General features: G+C 41.0%; 1 protein-coding gene across 7 annotated transcripts in view; it reads left to right on the top strand.

The window, feature by feature from the left end:
- Positions 1–19,174, top strand: part of TNIP3 (TNFAIP3 interacting protein 3) — a 53,406-nt gene that overhangs the window by 11,950 nt on the left and 22,282 nt on the right. For 6 of the 7 annotated variants that reach the window (XM_069012066.1, XM_069012060.1, XM_069012063.1 and 3 more), the window contains exons 3-4: positions 7,354–7,439; positions 14,512–14,647. In XM_069012066.1, the coding sequence (XP_068868167.1) occupies positions 7,375–7,439; positions 14,512–14,647 (201 nt within the window). In that variant the 5' untranslated portion in view covers positions 7,354–7,374. The remainder of the gene's footprint in view (positions 1–7,353; positions 7,440–14,511; positions 14,648–19,174) is intronic. The other variant, XM_069012065.1, reaches the window with a different exon arrangement.

Raw genomic sequence — 19,174 nt, 5'->3', positions numbered from 1 at the left:
GAATAGTAGATTCTTGAAAATGCTGCATCACTTCTTGTCTGGTGAAGGGGAGACATTTCTGCAGCCTTCACCTCTATGTACTCTCTTCCTCAGAATGAAAATCAGATATAATAGGGTGGTTTCTCTGGTCGGGGCAGAGCTGAATGTCACTGCTGATGAGGGGACTGTAGCTGGTCAAACCGAGCACTGATTCTGTAAGGGAAACCTTTAGAATAACTTCTAATTAAAGTGCATTCCTAGAAATGGCTCCCTGACCTATTTGCCCCTTACAGTAAATTATTCTGCTTCTAGATTGATATTTGTGTTCTATTCAATTTGAGTTGATGCAGCTTTTCCACTATGCTAGACCACCACTTTTCCCACAGAGCAGCTCTTGCTGGTGCGTGGGCAAAGCGTTGTGTCACTGTTCCATGCTAATCTGAAGAATGAGAGGGAATCCTCTGTGGTCTCTTATAAGCAGTGCTTTCAAGTAGTTCTGTGTGGGCTGTGTTTGTTTGAGAGAGATGAATGTGCTCTCAGTGGTAGCATGACTTTAAGAAAGGGGTTTCCCTAAGCCTGGAGTGTAGGTTAAACCTTGAGATATATATACACAGATACACTTTTGCCTCCAAACCACTTAGTTCTCATTTGATTCAGAGAGCCTTTATTTGAGGCTGGGATGTCCTAACCTGGCAGTACAGAGACGGACACCTTCCCTAAATATGGTGAGTAACATCTGCATTCATTGGAAATTTGTACTAGTGGGTCTCTTCCTAGCCTCAGAGTGAAGTCATGTACCTGTTTTCCCTTCTCATCTACCAAAAAGACCTCAAATCCAAAACCTGATATTTTAAAGGTTTTTTCTTTTTTTCCTAAAAATGGCTTTTTAATTTCTTCATACTGTCTATATAGAACAACTGTAGGAATGTTCTTTTATTTACTTTCCTGGCATAAAGTTGGACAGTGAAGAGTACAGCAATAGTAAAGGATTATTGCCATATAGAGCACTAACTAAATTAAACAGTTATTTTGGGGTAAATCTAGTGATGCAAAGATTCAGTGCACCTGTACTGGATTTGACCAAAATCCCTCTGGATAAGCTTTCTGCTGAGAACTTTGGAAGTCTCATCTGTTCCGTGGAGTTTGGGATGTTCCCTGGGCTGCTGACTGCTTGGAGCTGGCACAGGATTCCCTTAGATAGTTCTGTCATTAGGACATCTGCTACAAATTATTTTCTGTAATCCACACAGCACTTGAGAATGGGGTAGGTGATATTTTGCTTGCCTTCTGGCTGTAAATTGGCATTAAAGCTGCACCTCAGAAGAAGTTTTGATTCATTCTACCCTTGAGTAAGGAATACTTGAAGCTGCGGTATTACAACCTCCTTTTCCCAGGGCCAATGTTGTTTGCTGCCAGAGGGCACATTCCTGTTTGTGCTGGGGCAGCTGTTGGAGCTCTAGACTGCTCTACCTCCCTCCTAAAATGAAGCAAAAGTTCTCATCTTCCCTTGGCTTGCTTCTAGAGCCTCAGGACACTGTGATGCTGCTGGTGCAATCTGAATTTCTGGCAGCAGTGGTACCATTTTTCCAGAAGTGTGGGAGTGCTGGAATGTGTGGAAAGCAGCATATGTGCTTCTGAGTTGTTTGGGATTGGTGTTCCTGCCAGCCAAGCAATGCCAGTGATTTTTTTTTTGCAACTGGCTGGTTGGATAGTTCCTTTCTATGGGCTCTTCTTTCTCTTTTTTTTTTTTTTTTTTTTTTTTTTTTTGGTGGGATTTTGAAGCATGTTCGGAGGGAACAAATCTTGCATAGAACAGAGCTGCATTCCTCTTCTAAATCAAGCCTTCTTGTCTTCTTGCTGTTAAATTTCCCTTCTTTTAGGCACACAGCTTTGGGCTAGGTCTGCATGTGCCTTTTTTCACGGCCACGTGGCCCCTGTACTTGGAGCAATCTCCTTTCTGTTACTTTCTTATATTCTACCTCCTTATACTGCAGAGATTTAATTCCAGAGTCATGGATTTGATATATCTTAACTTTGATCTCTTGGTTTGGATTGTTACGAGAAAGTTTTGTTCTTTCCTGTCACAACATCACAGTTTCACTGCAGTGACATCTCTATTAAAAATGGTTCAGCAAAAGCAACCCATTTTGGGCACTATCAATGAATATCATAGTTAGTAATCTTGCTTTTATCCTGCAGCATTTTTCCTTTTCACTTTTGTATTCTATTTTTTGGAAAGCTTCCTATCCATGCTTTGGCAGTGAATAATAATAAAGAACCTTTTTTTTTATTGTATAATTTACAATTGACATTTGACAAATAACTGAGTACTTCCTTCCCATCTTGCCCACCTCCAAATAATTTGTTGAGCTAGTTAAAGCTGGACACAGATAATGAGAAAATAACATTGAAAATATATTAATTGTTGAGAGCTTTATTTTATCAACTTATTTTATACTTCCAAAAAAATTAATTTGTATTCTATTAACAATTTGCTTCCACGGAGATTGTGTACAATAAGTGGGCTCAAAGTATTATGAACTTTGCACCCAGACCTGTGTACACTAATTGTCTTTAGCTGAACTGAACCTTTGCCCATGAAGAAAAGATTTCTTCTAATTGTGTTTAAAATGAGGAGTCTCATTTTTAAGAAGAGAGCTACTGAGGGTGTTCTGACGTAGGCTGTATGTGACTTTGATGGCTTGGTGAGATGATATTTGCAACTTCCTCTGGTCACTTCTTATGTGACTCTTTTGCATGTTGGAAGTGTGGTCATGATATTTTTGGCACTGAGCTCGTGTTTTGTGGCCTTTCAAAAGAGTTTCTGTGCTTTAAACTCACTCGTGCAGGTGCCTGTGTGGAGTGGCTGACATGGTAAGCCCAAATGTAAAATGTGTGCAAGCCTGAGCACGACCGTGGTGGCTTTTTGGTGACATTTGTGCCACTGATATCTACCTGAAGAAGGGATTTATACTCATTGGGGAATCATTTTCTCACTTTCAGATCTTCTCGAGATCTTAAATCCAAAGATGTTTAGAAATTTGCTGATTGGCGAAGGGACAGACATGTCTGTAAATTGCTTTTGTCTCAGTTTCAGTTCAAGAAAAAAATGTTGTATTGATTTTGAATAAGGCCCTGTAGTTTAAAGCAGTGTTTTGCACTCATCACTGACACTAATTTGTGTGTGTCAAGAGGAGCATTTTCACACACCCAGTGTGGGGGACCAGCACTCATAGACCAGACTGTTTATCAAGTTGTGGATATCACAGCTCCATGGGAGGGCATCTGGGAGTTAAGTTCTTTGGGGGGGATTGCTGCCCAAAATCTGCTGTTACCTTAATCAAGGAGAATTGTACTTAATATTGAGACCAGTTTAAAGTATTCAGCATTAAATCGTCCTGCATCACACAGGGCAGGTACCAGTTTCATTTTGTCCAAACTAAGTTAGGTAAGGCAGAACTGAGGAAACTATCTACTTTTTAATTTTGGGTAAAATCAAGCTTCAGATTTAAAATTTTGGTTAGAAACTGTCTTATATTGAAGTTTCAGCACTTTATCAGGAAGTAACAGGGAGAGGAGATAACTGGCAGATCTTGCTGTGTTTGTGGCTTTTTCTAGGCAGCATTTTTGTGTCTGAAGCTGCATTTTCAGCAAAGGGCAGACAGACATGCAGTGCAATGCCTGCTTCAAGTGCTACTCTGCGAACCAAACCTGAGAATATGTAGGTAGGGGGAGACGCCCGAAATGTTCTATGTTTGATTTCTTCAGGCCAAAAAAGTCTTGAAGGCTTTATTCCTGTCTTATGTTAGTTTCAGTGAGTGTCACTTAGGCTCTCTTTCATCAAATGCTCTTTTCTTTCTCCGGTTGTTCTTCCATTTTGATCACATTTACTGTAATAACACATTTCTCCATCCCACCCCTCCTACACGACAGCCACGCACAAATAGTGTAACCTGCTGGCTTGTTTATCAACAGCATTGATGATGGTGTTTGTTCCACTTTGTTTTGGAGCTATTTTGCAACATGGGTAATGCTTAAATGAGGTAAATTTACTCAGCCTGGCTGTCACAGGCCCTGCATCTTACACATTTTTCTGTTGTGAATTCCTGGAAAGGTAACTTATGAATGGGTTTATTCCTTATGTGTGATTTGCTAGCATGTACTTTAATTTATTTGGCATATTGTTTGTTTTCTGTTCTGTGTGCTGGATCAGTATGTCTGGTGATGGTGGTGATCTGTAAAATTGAATCATTGAGTTGATCTAGGCAGGAAAACCAAACCAAACCAAAAATCTCCTTTCCCTTTTTCTGCATCTTTTAGTCTGGCTCATCTCTGGCATTCATTTTACATTGCATTCCCACAAAATATTGCTTTGGTACAAATGGAATACAAGTGAATTACTGAGCAGGTTTGGGGGAAATGAGCAAAGGTTTGGGAACATCAGATGCTTTAAGCTAGAACTAGACTTGAAGAAAGAAAAAGAGAATGGGGCAAGAGCAGTGCGGGATTTAAAATGTACAAGAAGGATGTTTGTGAAAAGAATTTTGGAAAACATTTTGAAACACTAGTGTGATGAGTGCCTCTCTGGTTGTAATCCATTTTACAGTTAAGATTTCATTAGAATTAGTGAGCCTCATTGTCTTTCTTGAACAATGTATTTTTTTTCTCTCCAAGTGTGTTTTTTCTGTGTGGGAAACTTGTTTTTAACGCAAATGAATACTCCAGCCAAAAAAAGTGCCTTTTGGACCTATTCTGGATGTATCTAGGAAATGCTTGGAGACCTGATAAATTTGGTGGGTGAGCACCAAGGAAATTCTGCACACTTTTTAACAAACATTTCCAATTATTGCAAAACCCCATAAATCCGTGAGCAGAACTGATTCTGTTTTACTTCAGGGTGTTCCTGTTCTTAAAAGCCTTGACAGAAAGCAGAAAATTTATGTAGTTCTGAGCAATCTTTTACATGACCATTACAACCCCCTCTTTTACAGAGCCTTAATTCTTTGAAGTAGCTGAATTTTATCCATCTTGGCTTCAGTCTGCCAGATCTAATAAAAACCTACAGCGTTACATTGCATATTATGTTGTAAAATACATACATATTATGTATGTATTCTGGTTGTTCTAATAACAAACACTTGCACAGGGCACAACAACTGGGTCGCATCTCTTTCGTTCAGGTTCACAAGTGGAGATTTAGATTTTAGCTGCAAAATCTGCATATGACTAAGAGTCAGGAGACCTGCACAACGTCCCCCACCCCAGCAGTGTGAGCAGCAGGGCTTCTGGAGAACTGCATGTTTATGCTGCCTGGGTGTGCAGCTGGGCCATGCAGGGATGTGGGACTTGTCAGCTTGAGCAGCTTTTTCTGTTTCCCTGGCTTGGCAGAGTAGGGACGCGGAAAACCCGGAGCAGCCGCGATGCAGCCCCAGGGAGCTCCCCAGCAGGGCTCCTAAATCCAGTTCACTCTGCGAACCAGGAAAGAACACATCTAATAACTAAATAAATATATCTTTGTTCATTCTTCACTGCTTTTTTCCTTTCCAGTTTTTTAGAATGTTTTTTGCTTCTTACATGACTCTTACTGAAATGGGTGTCATATTTTCAGTTACATTTAACCTGCATCTCTTTAATGTGGGCTGCAGTGCTGTGCCCAGCTTGGCAAATACATCTGAAACTGGTGAAAAGTCAGAGCTCAGTGGGAAGAATTAGAGCTGGAGTAGCAGTCTGAATTCCGTGGTGTTCTGGGTCAGCTTGGGGTTTCTTTTCATTCTGATTTCTTTAGTCATTTTGCTTGATTCTTTTGTTGGTACAGTGGTGGTAGAGAGTGTTCATTCCAGGTCAATATTTTTCAAATTTGATATTTTTAAGTTAGACGCCTGCAGGCCAAGTTTAGGCACTCCATAATAAGGCTTAATCCTCATTAGTCCCCAGTGTCTGCAGCTCCCATTGAAATCAATCAAATGCAGCTTTCCATACTTCAACATGATTTTGTTATGATTAAACAGACACTCATAAAACTCAGACAAGCTGGAATCAAGTTGCACATGGAACTGAATTGACATTTTTTTTCTTAATAGGATCCTTGTAATTAGTGATTACCAGATGCATTTAGAACGTGTGAAATGCCTGCAGGAATTGAAACTTAGAAGGGGGAGGGATGCCAAACACCTCAGATCTTCTGCTGGCAACCTTTCATTTTAAATTTCTGCCCTGCACATAGATGAAGCAGCATGGTTTCTATAAAATGTTCAGCTGTGGTTTCACATTAAGTTGATGTTACCAATAAATAGAGTGACTTGTAATTGAAAACTTACTTGCTTATAAATAGCAGGTTTAGCTCTGGATGGCTCCCCACTTCATTTCAGTTGTCACCTTGCTGTCCTTAAGATAGATCTTAGGAAACCTGTCAATTTTCAGTTCTAGCAACTATCACAATGATATTGTCTGATCTAAAGAGAAGAATAAGGCTTCTGATTAACTAGAGGTGTCTGAGGTAACATGCCCAGGGCTGCTGCTGGCCTGCAGCAAAGGAGCAGAATGGCTCCTCTGGATGAGGTGATGTTGGCTCACTCTTTGTACAATCTCTTCTCCCACTTGAGATGGAGAGATGGTGCTTGCTTTTTTCATGTTTGGAGTTATAATCAAAAAACCTCCAGGTTTAAGGGATTATCTTAATGTGGACTGCTTACTGTTACCCTGTAACAGCCCTTTTCTCTGGGAAGTTGGTTTGGGTTTTTTTTATTTCTCTCCCTTCTCTTTGGAAATGCAGTGCTGGAGAGTAACTTGCCTGACCAGAGGGAAGCTTGTTAGGAGCTTGTAGAGTGCTTGAACAACACACTTGTGCTCAATAACTTACATATGGCTCCTTTTCTCTCCAAGTGACTTAGATCAGAGTCATTACTCAAATTCTCTTAATTTTGGAGCAGTAGTTTTACTAGGCACTTCCATGAATCATAGGAATTTCTTGGACAATGTGAGGACATGCTTGAATTCTAGGCTATGAAAGATAATTGATTCTTTTAGGATGATTAATAAAAGTGCTTTTTGCAACCCTTCCAATGTTCCTGCAACTGCTGGCAGCTTTGTTCCTTGGGTAGATTTTTGTCACTGCAGCCAGAGATTGTTGTTGCTGCTGCTCTTGCAGAACTGTCCCTGACACAGTGGTGGACTCACTAGAGGATAGTGCTGGGAAGGAGAATGTAGATTCCTGGCTTGTTTGTCAACCATTTGTAGTTTATGAAGAATAAAATAGAAATGTAAGACACTGTTACCTGTTCTCATTGTAATTGGATGCTTAACTTTTTCTTCAGTTGTTGATTTTTTACTTCCCCTTCAAAGATCTTTTTTTTTTTTCTCCCCTGTTCCTAACAGATTCACTGTGAGGAGCTCAAAATGAAGAAGAAAGGTGAAGGGGATTGCAAGGAGCTGTGCCCCCATCAGTGTGTTGAGATGGAAAGGTATTGACTTGATAATACCGAGAGAATTAAATATAGTGCAGTGAGTGTCCTCTGCCTTTCAGCTGAGGCTGCCTGGCAGCCACCACAGGCAAGGAGCTGGCCTGACTTAAAGAGCTGGTTGTCCCCTGTCAGCTACTGTATGTTACACTTCCTGGCTGCATTTCCAAATGGTTTTCATCTGTCTGTCCTGCTTGTGCTGTCAGTAGATCACTGAAAATACCTCAGCTCTGTGTAGGACACAAGGACTCAAATGAATCATGGGCTTGTTCTCCTCCAAAGGTTCAGCCCAGGTGTGAGCCCAGCTCAGCAAGGCGTTGCTGAAGCTTCCCCATCCTGGCCCAGGCTGAAGCAGGAGGCAGAATGGGCTTTTTATGATGATGCCCAGTTGGAAAAGAGAGCAGTGGTGTCAAGTACCAGTTAAAAATGTCAGCTGTGCAATTGCACTGCATCAGAGCCACAGCTTTCCAGAGGAACAAGCACATGTAAGATGTGAACAGACTTGTGGGGCTCCATCTGAATCTGTAGGGCAAGCAGCCGGTCCAGAAGGGGCTGTGGGAGCGACACCAGAGCGAAAAGGCGCGAACTGAGGCCACGAAGGTGCACTGAAAGGGGCACAAGCTTTTCTAGACATTGATCTTCACAGAAAAAGAGTGAGCACTTGAAAACATCTAGATTTGTCTCCCTTCTTGTCCTTTTAACTCTTAGCTTTCAGTTCTTTCAACACTTTACTACCACCTCCCCACAGCTTTCTGCATGTGTGTCTTTCAGTGGGGGAATTCATCTGCTCATCTGCTGCTTGGTGGTTCTGCTTGGCCAAGCTTTCCAGCTGATTGATTTTCACAGCAAAAATCAATTCCCTTTCCACTAGTGATCCACACGCAGCTACGTGAGGCCTGGGAGCTGAGTGTGGGTGACAGTGCCCCACTTGCTGCCTCTCCAGGGAGACAGTTGTCTGCAGCTCACTCACGGTTCGTTTGAAGCCTGAGAAAGTTGGTGGAAATAATTTAATTGGCTTTTCCTGAGGTTTGAACGCAGCCCAAATGCTGTCCATCAGGAAGACATTCAATGTCTTGGTAGTATAATTAGGCAGAAGATCCATGTGAAAGGGGAATGATGCTCTTTTCCTGATGTACAAGCTGTACAGGGTACAGGAGTGAGGCAGCTGCATGGAAACCCAGTCCCAAAGGACGGGAACAGCACTGTGTGATAAGTAACATCATTTAGAGCAAACCAACAGCCATGGTCTTCTTGCATGTTGCAAATTTCCTGTGGGGAATAAACACTGAGGGACACTGTGTGTCTGTATATCAGTAGCTTTCCTTCTCTTCACTGAGCTGGGATGGATTATAGGTGCAGCTTCACTTAATCACTGGGCCCTTTTGGCTTATTTTCAGAGAAACCAGATGTGTTTCCATTAAGAACATGCCCCTCTTTTGTTGTCATTTGTGTAATTCTTAAAATTAAGCAAAAGTATTAAAGAATAATTGTTTCTGCTAACATTAACAGCACACAGCTTCTCCAGATGTGGCATTTGACAGCCCAGCAGCTGCTGGCTATTAAATGTGCCTTAAAAGCCCCATTCCTTTGTCATAAAGGGAACAGAAGTGTAGGGACGTTTATGGGGTGAGAGGCAGATGTTTTGGCTACATCAGATTTGAGGGAAAGTTTAAAGTGGTTTCCCTGCTATGGTCATAGTGCATATTTTAACCCCTATCATACACTTTGTGGAGCTTTCTTCTTGGCACCTGGGTGAGATTATTCCTAATCCTGCACTGACCTGTGGGACATCTCACTCTGAAGACAGTGCAGTTCTTCCAGGTAGATCTCAGCTGCCACTCGGCTGGCTTTCCAGCTATGCTCTTGAAATACTGGATAAATTTTTGGGGGTGAAACTCAGGTTAAAATATTAAGTTAGAAATAATTTGAAATATTGTGTTGCCATTTTCCCCCCCCCAAACTGTCTTTTTAAGTATATTCTCATAATCATCAAAGGCAGGTGTTCTTTCTGTGTTTGTCCCAGCACAGTATGCTTTATGCCCAATAAACTATTTTTTTTATGGTGGTACATGTGAGGTGGGACATTGAACGAGTGGAGCTCAGTTTCAAGAGTTCTGGCTCAAATTCCCAAGCCTAAACTTTGAGTGGAGTGTTGAGTACTGGAATTGCACCACTGGTCCTTAGGGAGCTGCACCACATTTTAACTATTCTCTATCAGCTCCGAGTCTGCTCAACTTCTAAGAGCTTATGGGGCTGCAAAACTTGTTTTCTGTAACAAAAGTCTTTTTGTCTTCTTGGCAAAATTTTTATCCTTCCTATTGCTTATTGGACTGGAAATTCTTTGCTATTATTTCGTCTTAACTGGAGAAGATTTTAATATAAAAGTCCCAATGTATTTGCATGAAAAAATCTAAGAATTCTACAAAACTGAATTAAAAGAGAGCAAAAATTCTGTAAAATCACATGGAACATAAGAGAATAGGCTTGTTCTATAGATAAACTGTCATTTAAAAGAATTATATCCAATTTTATTCCTGTTTTTAGTCTATTTCTAGTGATGCCTTTTCCTGGTTTTAAAATCAAGAGTTAAACATGGTTAGAAGGGAAAAAGGGATTTTACCTCTGTATTTATTTTAAGGATCCTTAGGTGCACTGTGTCCAGGTGGAATGCACTGAAATGCACCCCGCAATGCACACCCACAAAAGATCTGGTATAACATTATAGATTTTACTAATTACCATATCTATCAAAAATTCCCCAATGAGAGGCTTGAATGAGCCCCCCTCCCCAAGGAACCTTCCCCTGGATGGTTCTATCTTAGTTTACAGAATGTGTTCTGGAGAGGACCTTGGGGTCTGGGGCACACTGATCCCTAACTACGAAGCTTCTAAGATGTTTACTCTCCTAGCTGAACAAACAAGTCCAAGAATGTAGGCAAAAAGTACTAAAAAGGTATAACAGGGGTATAAAAGAAAAGGCAAAAAATCGTTATGGTACAGTACAAGTTAGGTTTAATATTCTGTAATTCAGTCTGATTCTCCCCCTTGTTTTACAGGCCTTTTTTCTGAAATGAAGTACGTTATCTTAAATAAGGGAAATATTAGCTGAAACAATTTGTCTCGAAATTTGCCACATTTTTATCTGACCAGTTCATTCTCCATAATTCAAATGCAGAAATTTCTGTCTTTCCATGAATTTACTCCCTAGGCTTAGGCAAGCAAGAATCCTACATCCCAAATGCCCACCCAAGGGGAGGAAGCATGTGTTTTACCATTAGACTCTGGAATTCATTTCCCATCAAAATATGACTCCATGGTGTTGGCGTCTGGCTGTAAATCCTGGTTTAAAGCCTTTTTTCACAATTGTTTATGGTGTGTATTTGTGCTTTCACCAATCACAAGAGCACACCACCCTTGAAATTAATATTTCAAATAGAATTATATGGCTTTGGTATTAATATTGTGCAATAAATACCTTGGGGCATGTTGTAGGTATGTCCATTGTTGCCAAGTAAGGAATAGTGCCAGTTTCTGGTGAAAAGCAGGGAGAGCCAAGAGATGCAAAACTGGGACTCTTATGGAGCCTTGTACCTGCTTATTTGAGAAACTTCTATTTCTCAGCCCTCAATCCATGCTGCTCAAGGCCAAAGTATGGGGATGATCATGTTCTGGCTGTCAGCTTAAAAATAGAATTTCTGTAAAAAGTATGCAACCATTTATAAAAACAAAATCATTATTATTTAGAGCATTATACTATTATAAATAATACCAATAATTAATAAGAGGCCAGTGGAGCCTAGAAACTGAAATGGTGCAAAGATGTACCATGGAGCAAGAAGTGAAAACCATTTTAAAGGCAGCAAGTTGAACAATGTGGGAGAGATGAAAACACCTTTAGTAGGGTGCACAGTGAAGTTCAGCATGGATATGACAACTTGCTCGCCAAAGGGCACAGACCTAATTTCTTATTCTTGAGGGACATGGCTTTTCAAATATGACATGGAAATTGTAAGGAAGGTTGGGCTCTTTTCTTTCCCTGTAAGCTGTTAAAACTTTTGCTGGGAGACCAGCTTCCTTCATGACATCTGTACCTTCTGTTTCCATGTCAAATGTCTTAATTAAAAAAAAAAAAAAAAAAAAAAAAAGGAAATTTTGCAACTAGCTGAAAGTTTACAAAGAAAAGTTAACATTCTAATCTTTTTTTTGTCTCCTGCAGTAATCACAGCTTGGTATGTACAGTTTTTGTATCTTTGTATATTTTAGAAAGGTTTAGCACATAGAAGGGATATATACTTTGTCCTGTATGACCACAGAAAAATGCTTTTAATATTTTCTGAAAAGTTTTAATGGTACAGAGGTGTACCTGTGAACTCCAGTAAACCAACAGCAGTTTTGAAAACTTTTTTGTGCAGAATCTGAATGCTGTGTGCCCTCTAGAGCTGTCCAGGGGAAGCTCTGTTAGTCAGCTTGTCTTGGTCTGGAGTAGCTCTTAATCATGAGTCCCCTGATGTATTCAAACACTCAGGGCATCTCTGGGCTCTGAAAGTCCAGATTCTAAATCAGATCTACACACCAGATATGATTAACGTTCTACCTCACCATAAATGTATCCTCCTGATTATCAAAGTGGCTGATTATAAAATGCAGATAAATGCAGTAATAGTTTCACAGTCTAAAAATGAAGTAGTTTTTTGATTTTCATGATAATCTTCAAACACGTGGATATTACAGAGCAGAAGTTGGTTTGTAGGGATCTGAGCCTTTTGTAGTTCTATTTCTTTTACCCAGGCACAGCTGGGTCCTGCTCTTGCCCAGGTAAGTCCAGAAAGAAGAATGCAGAGAGAGAAGAGTAGGAGCAGCCAGAGGTGAATTATTTACAGCTACAACATCAAACTGTGAGGAGCAGAGGAATGAACACTTCCTGGCTGAAAAGAAATAATAAAAGCAAACCCCCCCATGTTTATGGGATATTGCTCAGCTTGGTTTGTGCTCTGACCTCAGGAGGTTGTGGTCACACATCTCCACTTGCTGTGGCTGAACCAGCAGCAGAGCTGAGTGCAGCCTGCCTAAACACTTGCTGCTGCACTCCTACCAGACTGCTGCTCATCTTTTACTCTCCCCAGGGCTGCACCTAGACTTCTTTATTCTGAGTATCTTTTTCGTAGGCTAAACTGCTTTATTTGGCTTAAAAGAGTTTAAGAAGCACTGGCTACTTTGACCGAGCTGGGGGAGTGGGTTGTGCTGGCAGCTGGGGGTGGTAGATTGCAGCAGCGAGCGGCTGCTTCCGTGCTGTGGCTTTTTAGTTCTGAGCAGCCTCAGAAGCAGTGAGGGCTCTGCACAGGGTATGTGCACCTCTGTTACACAAAGCTGTCTCAGACAGCATCAGGAACTGCAGTCCAAATGGGCTGAAGGTGCTGTTTTCCAGGCAAGTGCACTTGTGGGTGCAGAGTGCTTGCTCTGCCAGCTGCCTGAGGTTCGGGAACCTCAGCACAGAATTGCTTAAGAAAAGGTGCCACTTGCCCTGGCTTATCCAGGATTTTAGCCAGACAGAGAAGGGCTGGATTTCTCTCACAAGGTTCATTGCTTTCCTTCTGCAGTTTTCTCCATGAGCAGCCACGTGGTGCCCATGCTGCTGCTGGGGCTCACCTGCCACCCACGCACAGCTGAGGCTTTGGAAACTGGCAGCAGCCCTCAGAGCAGCTGCAGCCTCCTGCACCACTGTGGAGTTCATGAAAATGTGCCTTGGGAAGGTCTTGCTTTTAATCCTCATGGCCATGAAATTACAGCTTGTCCAACTACCAGCAGCAAGTTAAAAAAAAACAAACCTCTAGTATTTTACTAGTCCTTATTTGCTACTGTTGGTATTTTATTTCCTCTTGGAAATGATTTTGTATCCACGCTTAGTGAAAATACATTTCTGTTACAGTCTCTGTGTTTTAAATGTGGAGCATTAAATGAATCCTTCTATCAGCATGAAATTCACCACACTTATTTACTCTTATAATTAAGATAGATGGGTTTGTTTACTGGGTAATTTTATCAATTTTGCCTCAAGAGTTTCCTCAGAACCTGCAGTGCAATCCCTGAGGATTGCCTGTCTAAACTTCAGGGAGTATAATTGATAAACTCCTACTGCTTTCAGTTTTTCTGGTGGTTTAAAGAAAGAATTGTGTATTTTCTGCCTAAATCAATAATTAATCTTGCAATAATAGGTTGGTGATACTTTTGAAGCTTGCAGTTTGCTTTCTGGTCATGCATTACTTATATTTAGAGTTGGTTTAAGTTGATTAGGCAATAAAAGTCTAAGCTTACGAAAGAGATTAATCTTCCTTGATAACTTGGGTTGATCTAGAAGATTTAGGGTGTTGTGTTAATTTTGCCTCAGTTAATTATCTGAAAGTCACATTGCACCATTAGAGTGTATCAAGTGAGTCAGCCCTAGTTGCTAGTTAGTTCTGTCAATTTGGAACAAGACCTTATGTGCACCTATATCCTGTATGTCCTTAGCAGAGAGAATGAAAGGAATTTTCCCACCAAACAAATAAAATTTTAAATGTTCACAACAGACCAATTTTTACAAGATACAAATGTTTTTAAAAGGAAACTTTAAGGAAGAAAAAATTGAAAATGCATGTCAGGTTTCTGTTACAAAGTGTTAGAGTAAACAAAATGTGCCATCAAAAGACTGTTGATTGAGCACCTAGTTTTGCAAATCTAAACCTATTCAACTATTCTGATTGCATTTTTGCTGAAGTTGAATTTAAAACTCTTGAAAATCCATGTGAGTGGGTGAAGTTGAGGGCACATGACAGTCTTCGTGTAATCCCCAAAAGGGTCAATTTGGATTTTTTAGATGAAATGCAGTAAAATTCATAAAGACTGCTTGTGTAAGTATTTTAAATGAGTTTCTGCCACAGACCACTTAGAGGCTGTGTGTCACTGCTCTGGTACTCTCTGCTTGTGTTACCAGGAAGGAAGGGAGCAGGAGGCTGGTGCAGGACCAGCTCTGCACTCTCCCACTCAGAAGAGAGCCTCGAGTTCTGTGTAAAGTTTAACACTGCTTTTTCTTCCTAAGCAGGTGTGAAAGTAAAGAGCTGGATGTTGAAATAAGGAACCTGATAGGGAAGAGCAACGCTTACAAGTCGTGTGAAGACCCCAAACCTCTTGCCCAAGAGAGGCTGAGCCCTCAGAGAACTTCGTGTTCCCTTAAGGTAATCACAGTGTGCTGTTGCAATGTTTATCTGCCAGGAAAGAACGTTCAGGGGATGTTCTCCGGGGGACTTGACTATGCATGAAACTTTAGGATTTCTGAAATGATGCAATGAACTTGCTACACTTTTTTTTTTTTCCTAATATAGCTACTTTCTGTTATGAGGAAGAGTTACTGTGAAGGTACATTTCATAGTGCTTTAAAAGGTCAGCTAATTATCCACTGATTATCCTAAGTCAAACCCTGTGGCCAGATGTGCCTTTTGGATAACACAAATCCTCAGAACTATGTAACCCCTAAAACACTGTCATTTTTGATGCATTTGGTAGTTCTGATTTAACAGGGAATGAGCAGAGGTGTGGGACACAAAGCCCTGTGGAAGTGTCAGGCTTTTAGATGAATAGGAAGAGAGCAGAAGGAAAATGATGATGATTCAAACCCACACTTCTGTGGTATTGCAAACAGAAAATCGTAAGCCACCTGCTAAGGCGGTTGTCTTTGCCTGCAGTGAAGCAGTGGTTAACAAGCCTGACAGAAACTTGTTCTGGGTTTCCCTCTCAGTTTCGCTCCTCTCCCCTGAAATAGCGAGAATAGAAGGAATTTCTGTGTTTTCCACAAACTGGGAACAGGAGGAGGGAGGGGTGTTGATGAGAGGAGTGATTAAACCATGAATGACATCCACCTGCAAGGGATGATACACTTACCTGTGTGACTCCAGCACGGGATGGGGAAAGGAAAACTCTGAAGGCTGCACCCCGAGGCAGGAAATTTCTGAGGAGGTAAAAGGGAGATGACTCTCTTCTACAAAATCTGAAATTACACACAGCTCCTTTCACATGTAAACCGCCATCTCCAGAATGACTCATGACCTCGGGGCATGAAGCTGAGCCTAAAACCAAGGAGACACCCCAGGGTCAGACCAGTGGGATTAGAAACGGTGAGAGAGAAGCCACAGGCAGGGATGGGGATTCCCGGAGGCAGGGGAGAAATAAGCATGGTGAAGCAGAAGTCAGCGCAGAACCAAGCTTTGAAATTACAAGCCACAAATGATCCATGGAAACACCTGGTTGCACATGTTAGCCTCCCTCCAGCAGGAGACATAGGAGAGAATTTGGGGGATGTGGGGAATGTGGGGAGGAAAGAAAAAGGATGTGCTTACCTGGACCCTTTCTGTGGGGTGCTGCAGTGCTTCACACAGGATACCATGGCAGTATTTAATCTGTTGTGTTTTTATGCTCTTTGCATTTATAGCACTTCTTGCCTGTGAAAGGTGTGTGTGGTTTTTCAGAGCTTAAAGAGGGACAGTTTATGATACTTCTGCACTAGACACATGCTGGCTATTTTTTCTTTATACTTTTAAGTCAAGCAACTTTTCACTGGGCTGGTTATTGAGCTGAGCTTCAAGTGAGTGACAGCTTGACAGTTCTGATGAGCTTCAACAACCTTGGTGTAAGGGGCAAGGAGTACATGTCTTGAATTATGTGTTTTGGGAAAGGAGGTCATATTTTTAACACCTAGTAGACTTTGTGAAGATTATGAAATACTATTAATCCTCCTCCCCACCCAAAAATATCATTTTGTGAAATTATGCTAATTTGACTTAAAATGAGGGGCAAATTATATATTTAAGAGTTAGGAAAAAGTTAATAATGAAACAAAAGTGTACCTTTCCCTGTAGTGCCAATCATTCACCAGGAAGTTATTTGTCACAGCCAGCAGGTCATTTTCATTCTGTAACTTTTTTTCTGGAGTGAAGAGTACACATTGCACTCTGCAGAATGGCATTTCCATCTGCCCTTAAATCGCTTTCAAGACTAATCTGTATATGTCTGTAAACAAATTGCCCTTTTTGCCAGGATTTTTTTTCCATAAAAATTTGTGATATTAATGTGGTTTTAAATGCAAGTATTTGAGAGAGAGAAAATGTAGGTCTGCAGAATGAACTCATTCTCAGCACATCCTTCAGACTATGACTCCTTCAATTGCAGTTTGTCCTGATGCTGTATTCATCACTCCAGGAAAGGGAATAGATTTGCATTTTTTAGATTTACAAATTGTCATCCAGTTATTTTCACATGAAATTTGGATTTTCATCATCAGGCCTGAGCTTGCAAATGCTTAGGTACTTGGGAGGCCATGCCCTTATAGTTAGTGGATAAAGGAAATCCTGAAGCAGGAGCCGGTGCTATGTTTGATTTACTCTGAAACCGCTTCTTGCTCTAATTTTTTCCGGTTCCCACATATTAAGACACAAATTTGCATCTGCACCTATTTTTCTGTCAGAGGGAGCATGTAACTGAGCAGCATAAAAGGCTGAGGCTGACACACTTACCAAAGGGAAAACCCCTTTCTAGCACACCTCTCTGGTGAGGCACGGGGGCCAGGTTGAGGCAGGAAGAGGCAGAGTCTTCTTCTGGTTCAAGAGGCAATTTTATTCTTCAGCTAAAATCTCTCATTTTTTACCACTTCACCACATGCCTCAGAATGGGAAAGGGAGTTGCAATGGATATTGTGGCAAGCACTGCTGGCATAACAACAGCTTCAGCAATAAAGCCAAAACCAAAGCTCAACTGAAACGTAAGCAAAGTGACTGCTTCCCAAAAGCCACCAGATTTTAACCCAAGTAACCTCAGAGTTAATCTAGCTTTTACAAGTCTGCAACTGAACAATAAATAAAAATAAAATTAAAAAAAAATGTCCCCAACAAATCTCACAGCAGTTGCATGATCAGCTAGGAAGAGAACAGAAAAAGATTACTTTGTCGTTTTTTACCATTTTGTTATCATCAAGGAAAGCCTCACATTTGCTTGCATCAAGCCTTTTAATGGTTCTTGGTTTCACTGCAGTTACTGAGCAGACAATTTTCAGAAGTGAGAAATGGTTTTCATTATCTCAATTGATGAGTGACATTTTGTAATACCGTTGTTCCCAGAATTAAGATCCAGCACTCTGAAAATGAGAACTTCTATCTTCTCATGGTGTGTAGGCTTGAGAGAGGGTTCAGCACCGGCCAAAGCTCCAAGGCTTTGATTTTTCTCCCACTGCAAGCTTCCCAAAGATGCCTAAAAGGCTTTTATGCTCAGGAAGCTCAGGTCTTCCTAGAATACAAACTAAAATATTTCATATTTTTAAACAGGGCATTAAAAAAAAAAAAACTCAAAGCTACTACTAATAGAAATTACAGAATATAATGGAAATAAAATAGAAATCAAGAAAAGGCTTCTAAGCTGTTGTATGCTGCCACTTGGGAGTTAGGGAGTGTGAGGGACAGCAGATCCTACCATTTGCTTCCTGGAAAGCTTTTTCTGTACCTGGCAGATTTTTAGGTTTGTGACTGCATTTACAGTCTGGTTGTCAACTGGAATTTTCCAAGCAATTTAAAACTGTGTATTTGGTTCAATAGCTTCAATCCAAGTATAAATGCTTTAAAATATTTTGGGGGTGTTTTTGAATTCTGAAGCCTGATAGTTCTCCAAGGGTCCTTCTGTTAAGGATTTCTGTATATCTCAGGTTTCTGAAGTGCTGTTGTACAACTAAGTTTTTCTTGATTATATAGCAGTAAATATAAACAAATGTAGTGTCTTTATCTCTGCAGTATCAATGAAAATGAATGTTGTCATCTCCTTATCTTTGTTTTCACTGCTATTACCTGTTTTCACAGACAGGCAATGATTTTGCTTTAACATCTCCCAGTTTTTGCTGGAAGAATATCACCACCTCTGAAGAGCTTCAGTTTTTGTTCCCTACTCACTGGCATTTCTTCTGTTCATACAGATTCCAGACATACTTTTCTCTCTCCAGTCTGTTCTTACATGGCAACCAGTTATCCATGTGAATGCTAAGCTGGATGAGACAGGCACTGAAAAGTACTTTAGTCTTAGTTCTATTCTATCAAATTTTATATAAAATCATTCAGTTGTCATTAATGCGGTCATGAAGAAATCACCAACAAAGGACTTGGTGTCCTAATGTCCGGGTAGCCTTCCAGGAAACTACTCAGCTCTCCAGGAAGCTGTTGTGACGTAGCTTACAGTATCAACCAAGGTCTCAGCCTCATCCTCTCTTCAAAGTAATTTGAGCATTAATATCTTTCAAGTGGGAGCTGTGATTCATGAGTAGGGCTGTGCGCTGGGTTTGCTCTTCTGACCCCACTGCGGGGACCACTCTGCGCCTCACTCACCACATCCCAGCGTGCTCTTGTGGGGAAACCAGAAACTGGGGCTGCTTTCCCTTTGCAGGCCAGACCATAAAATACAGCTGTTCAACCTGAGCTTTCTCCCACAGCTGAGGTGCTGCTGGAGTGGGGATGAGACTGGTGAGAGTGGGAGCTGGGGAATGGACAGGGTCTGGGCTCGAGAGACAGCGTCCTTGAGAGCAGATGTGCAATGTGGAAGGTTTGTGGTTTTATTTTTATGGATCTGATACTCAGTGCTGGTGATTTAGACTCTTTGCATGACTTTATAGTCTTCAATGCTGAACCTGCTCAAGGACTAGTTTTGATATAGGTACAGATTAAATTCTTCTCATT

Source organism: Aphelocoma coerulescens, chromosome 4 (assembly GCF_041296385.1).
Source record: "Aphelocoma coerulescens isolate FSJ_1873_10779 chromosome 4, UR_Acoe_1.0, whole genome shotgun sequence".
Classification (NCBI taxonomy): domain Eukaryota; kingdom Metazoa; phylum Chordata; class Aves; order Passeriformes; family Corvidae; genus Aphelocoma; species Aphelocoma coerulescens.
The sequence above is the reverse complement of the archived record's forward strand: the minus strand, read 5'-3'. Positions and strand labels throughout refer to the sequence as shown.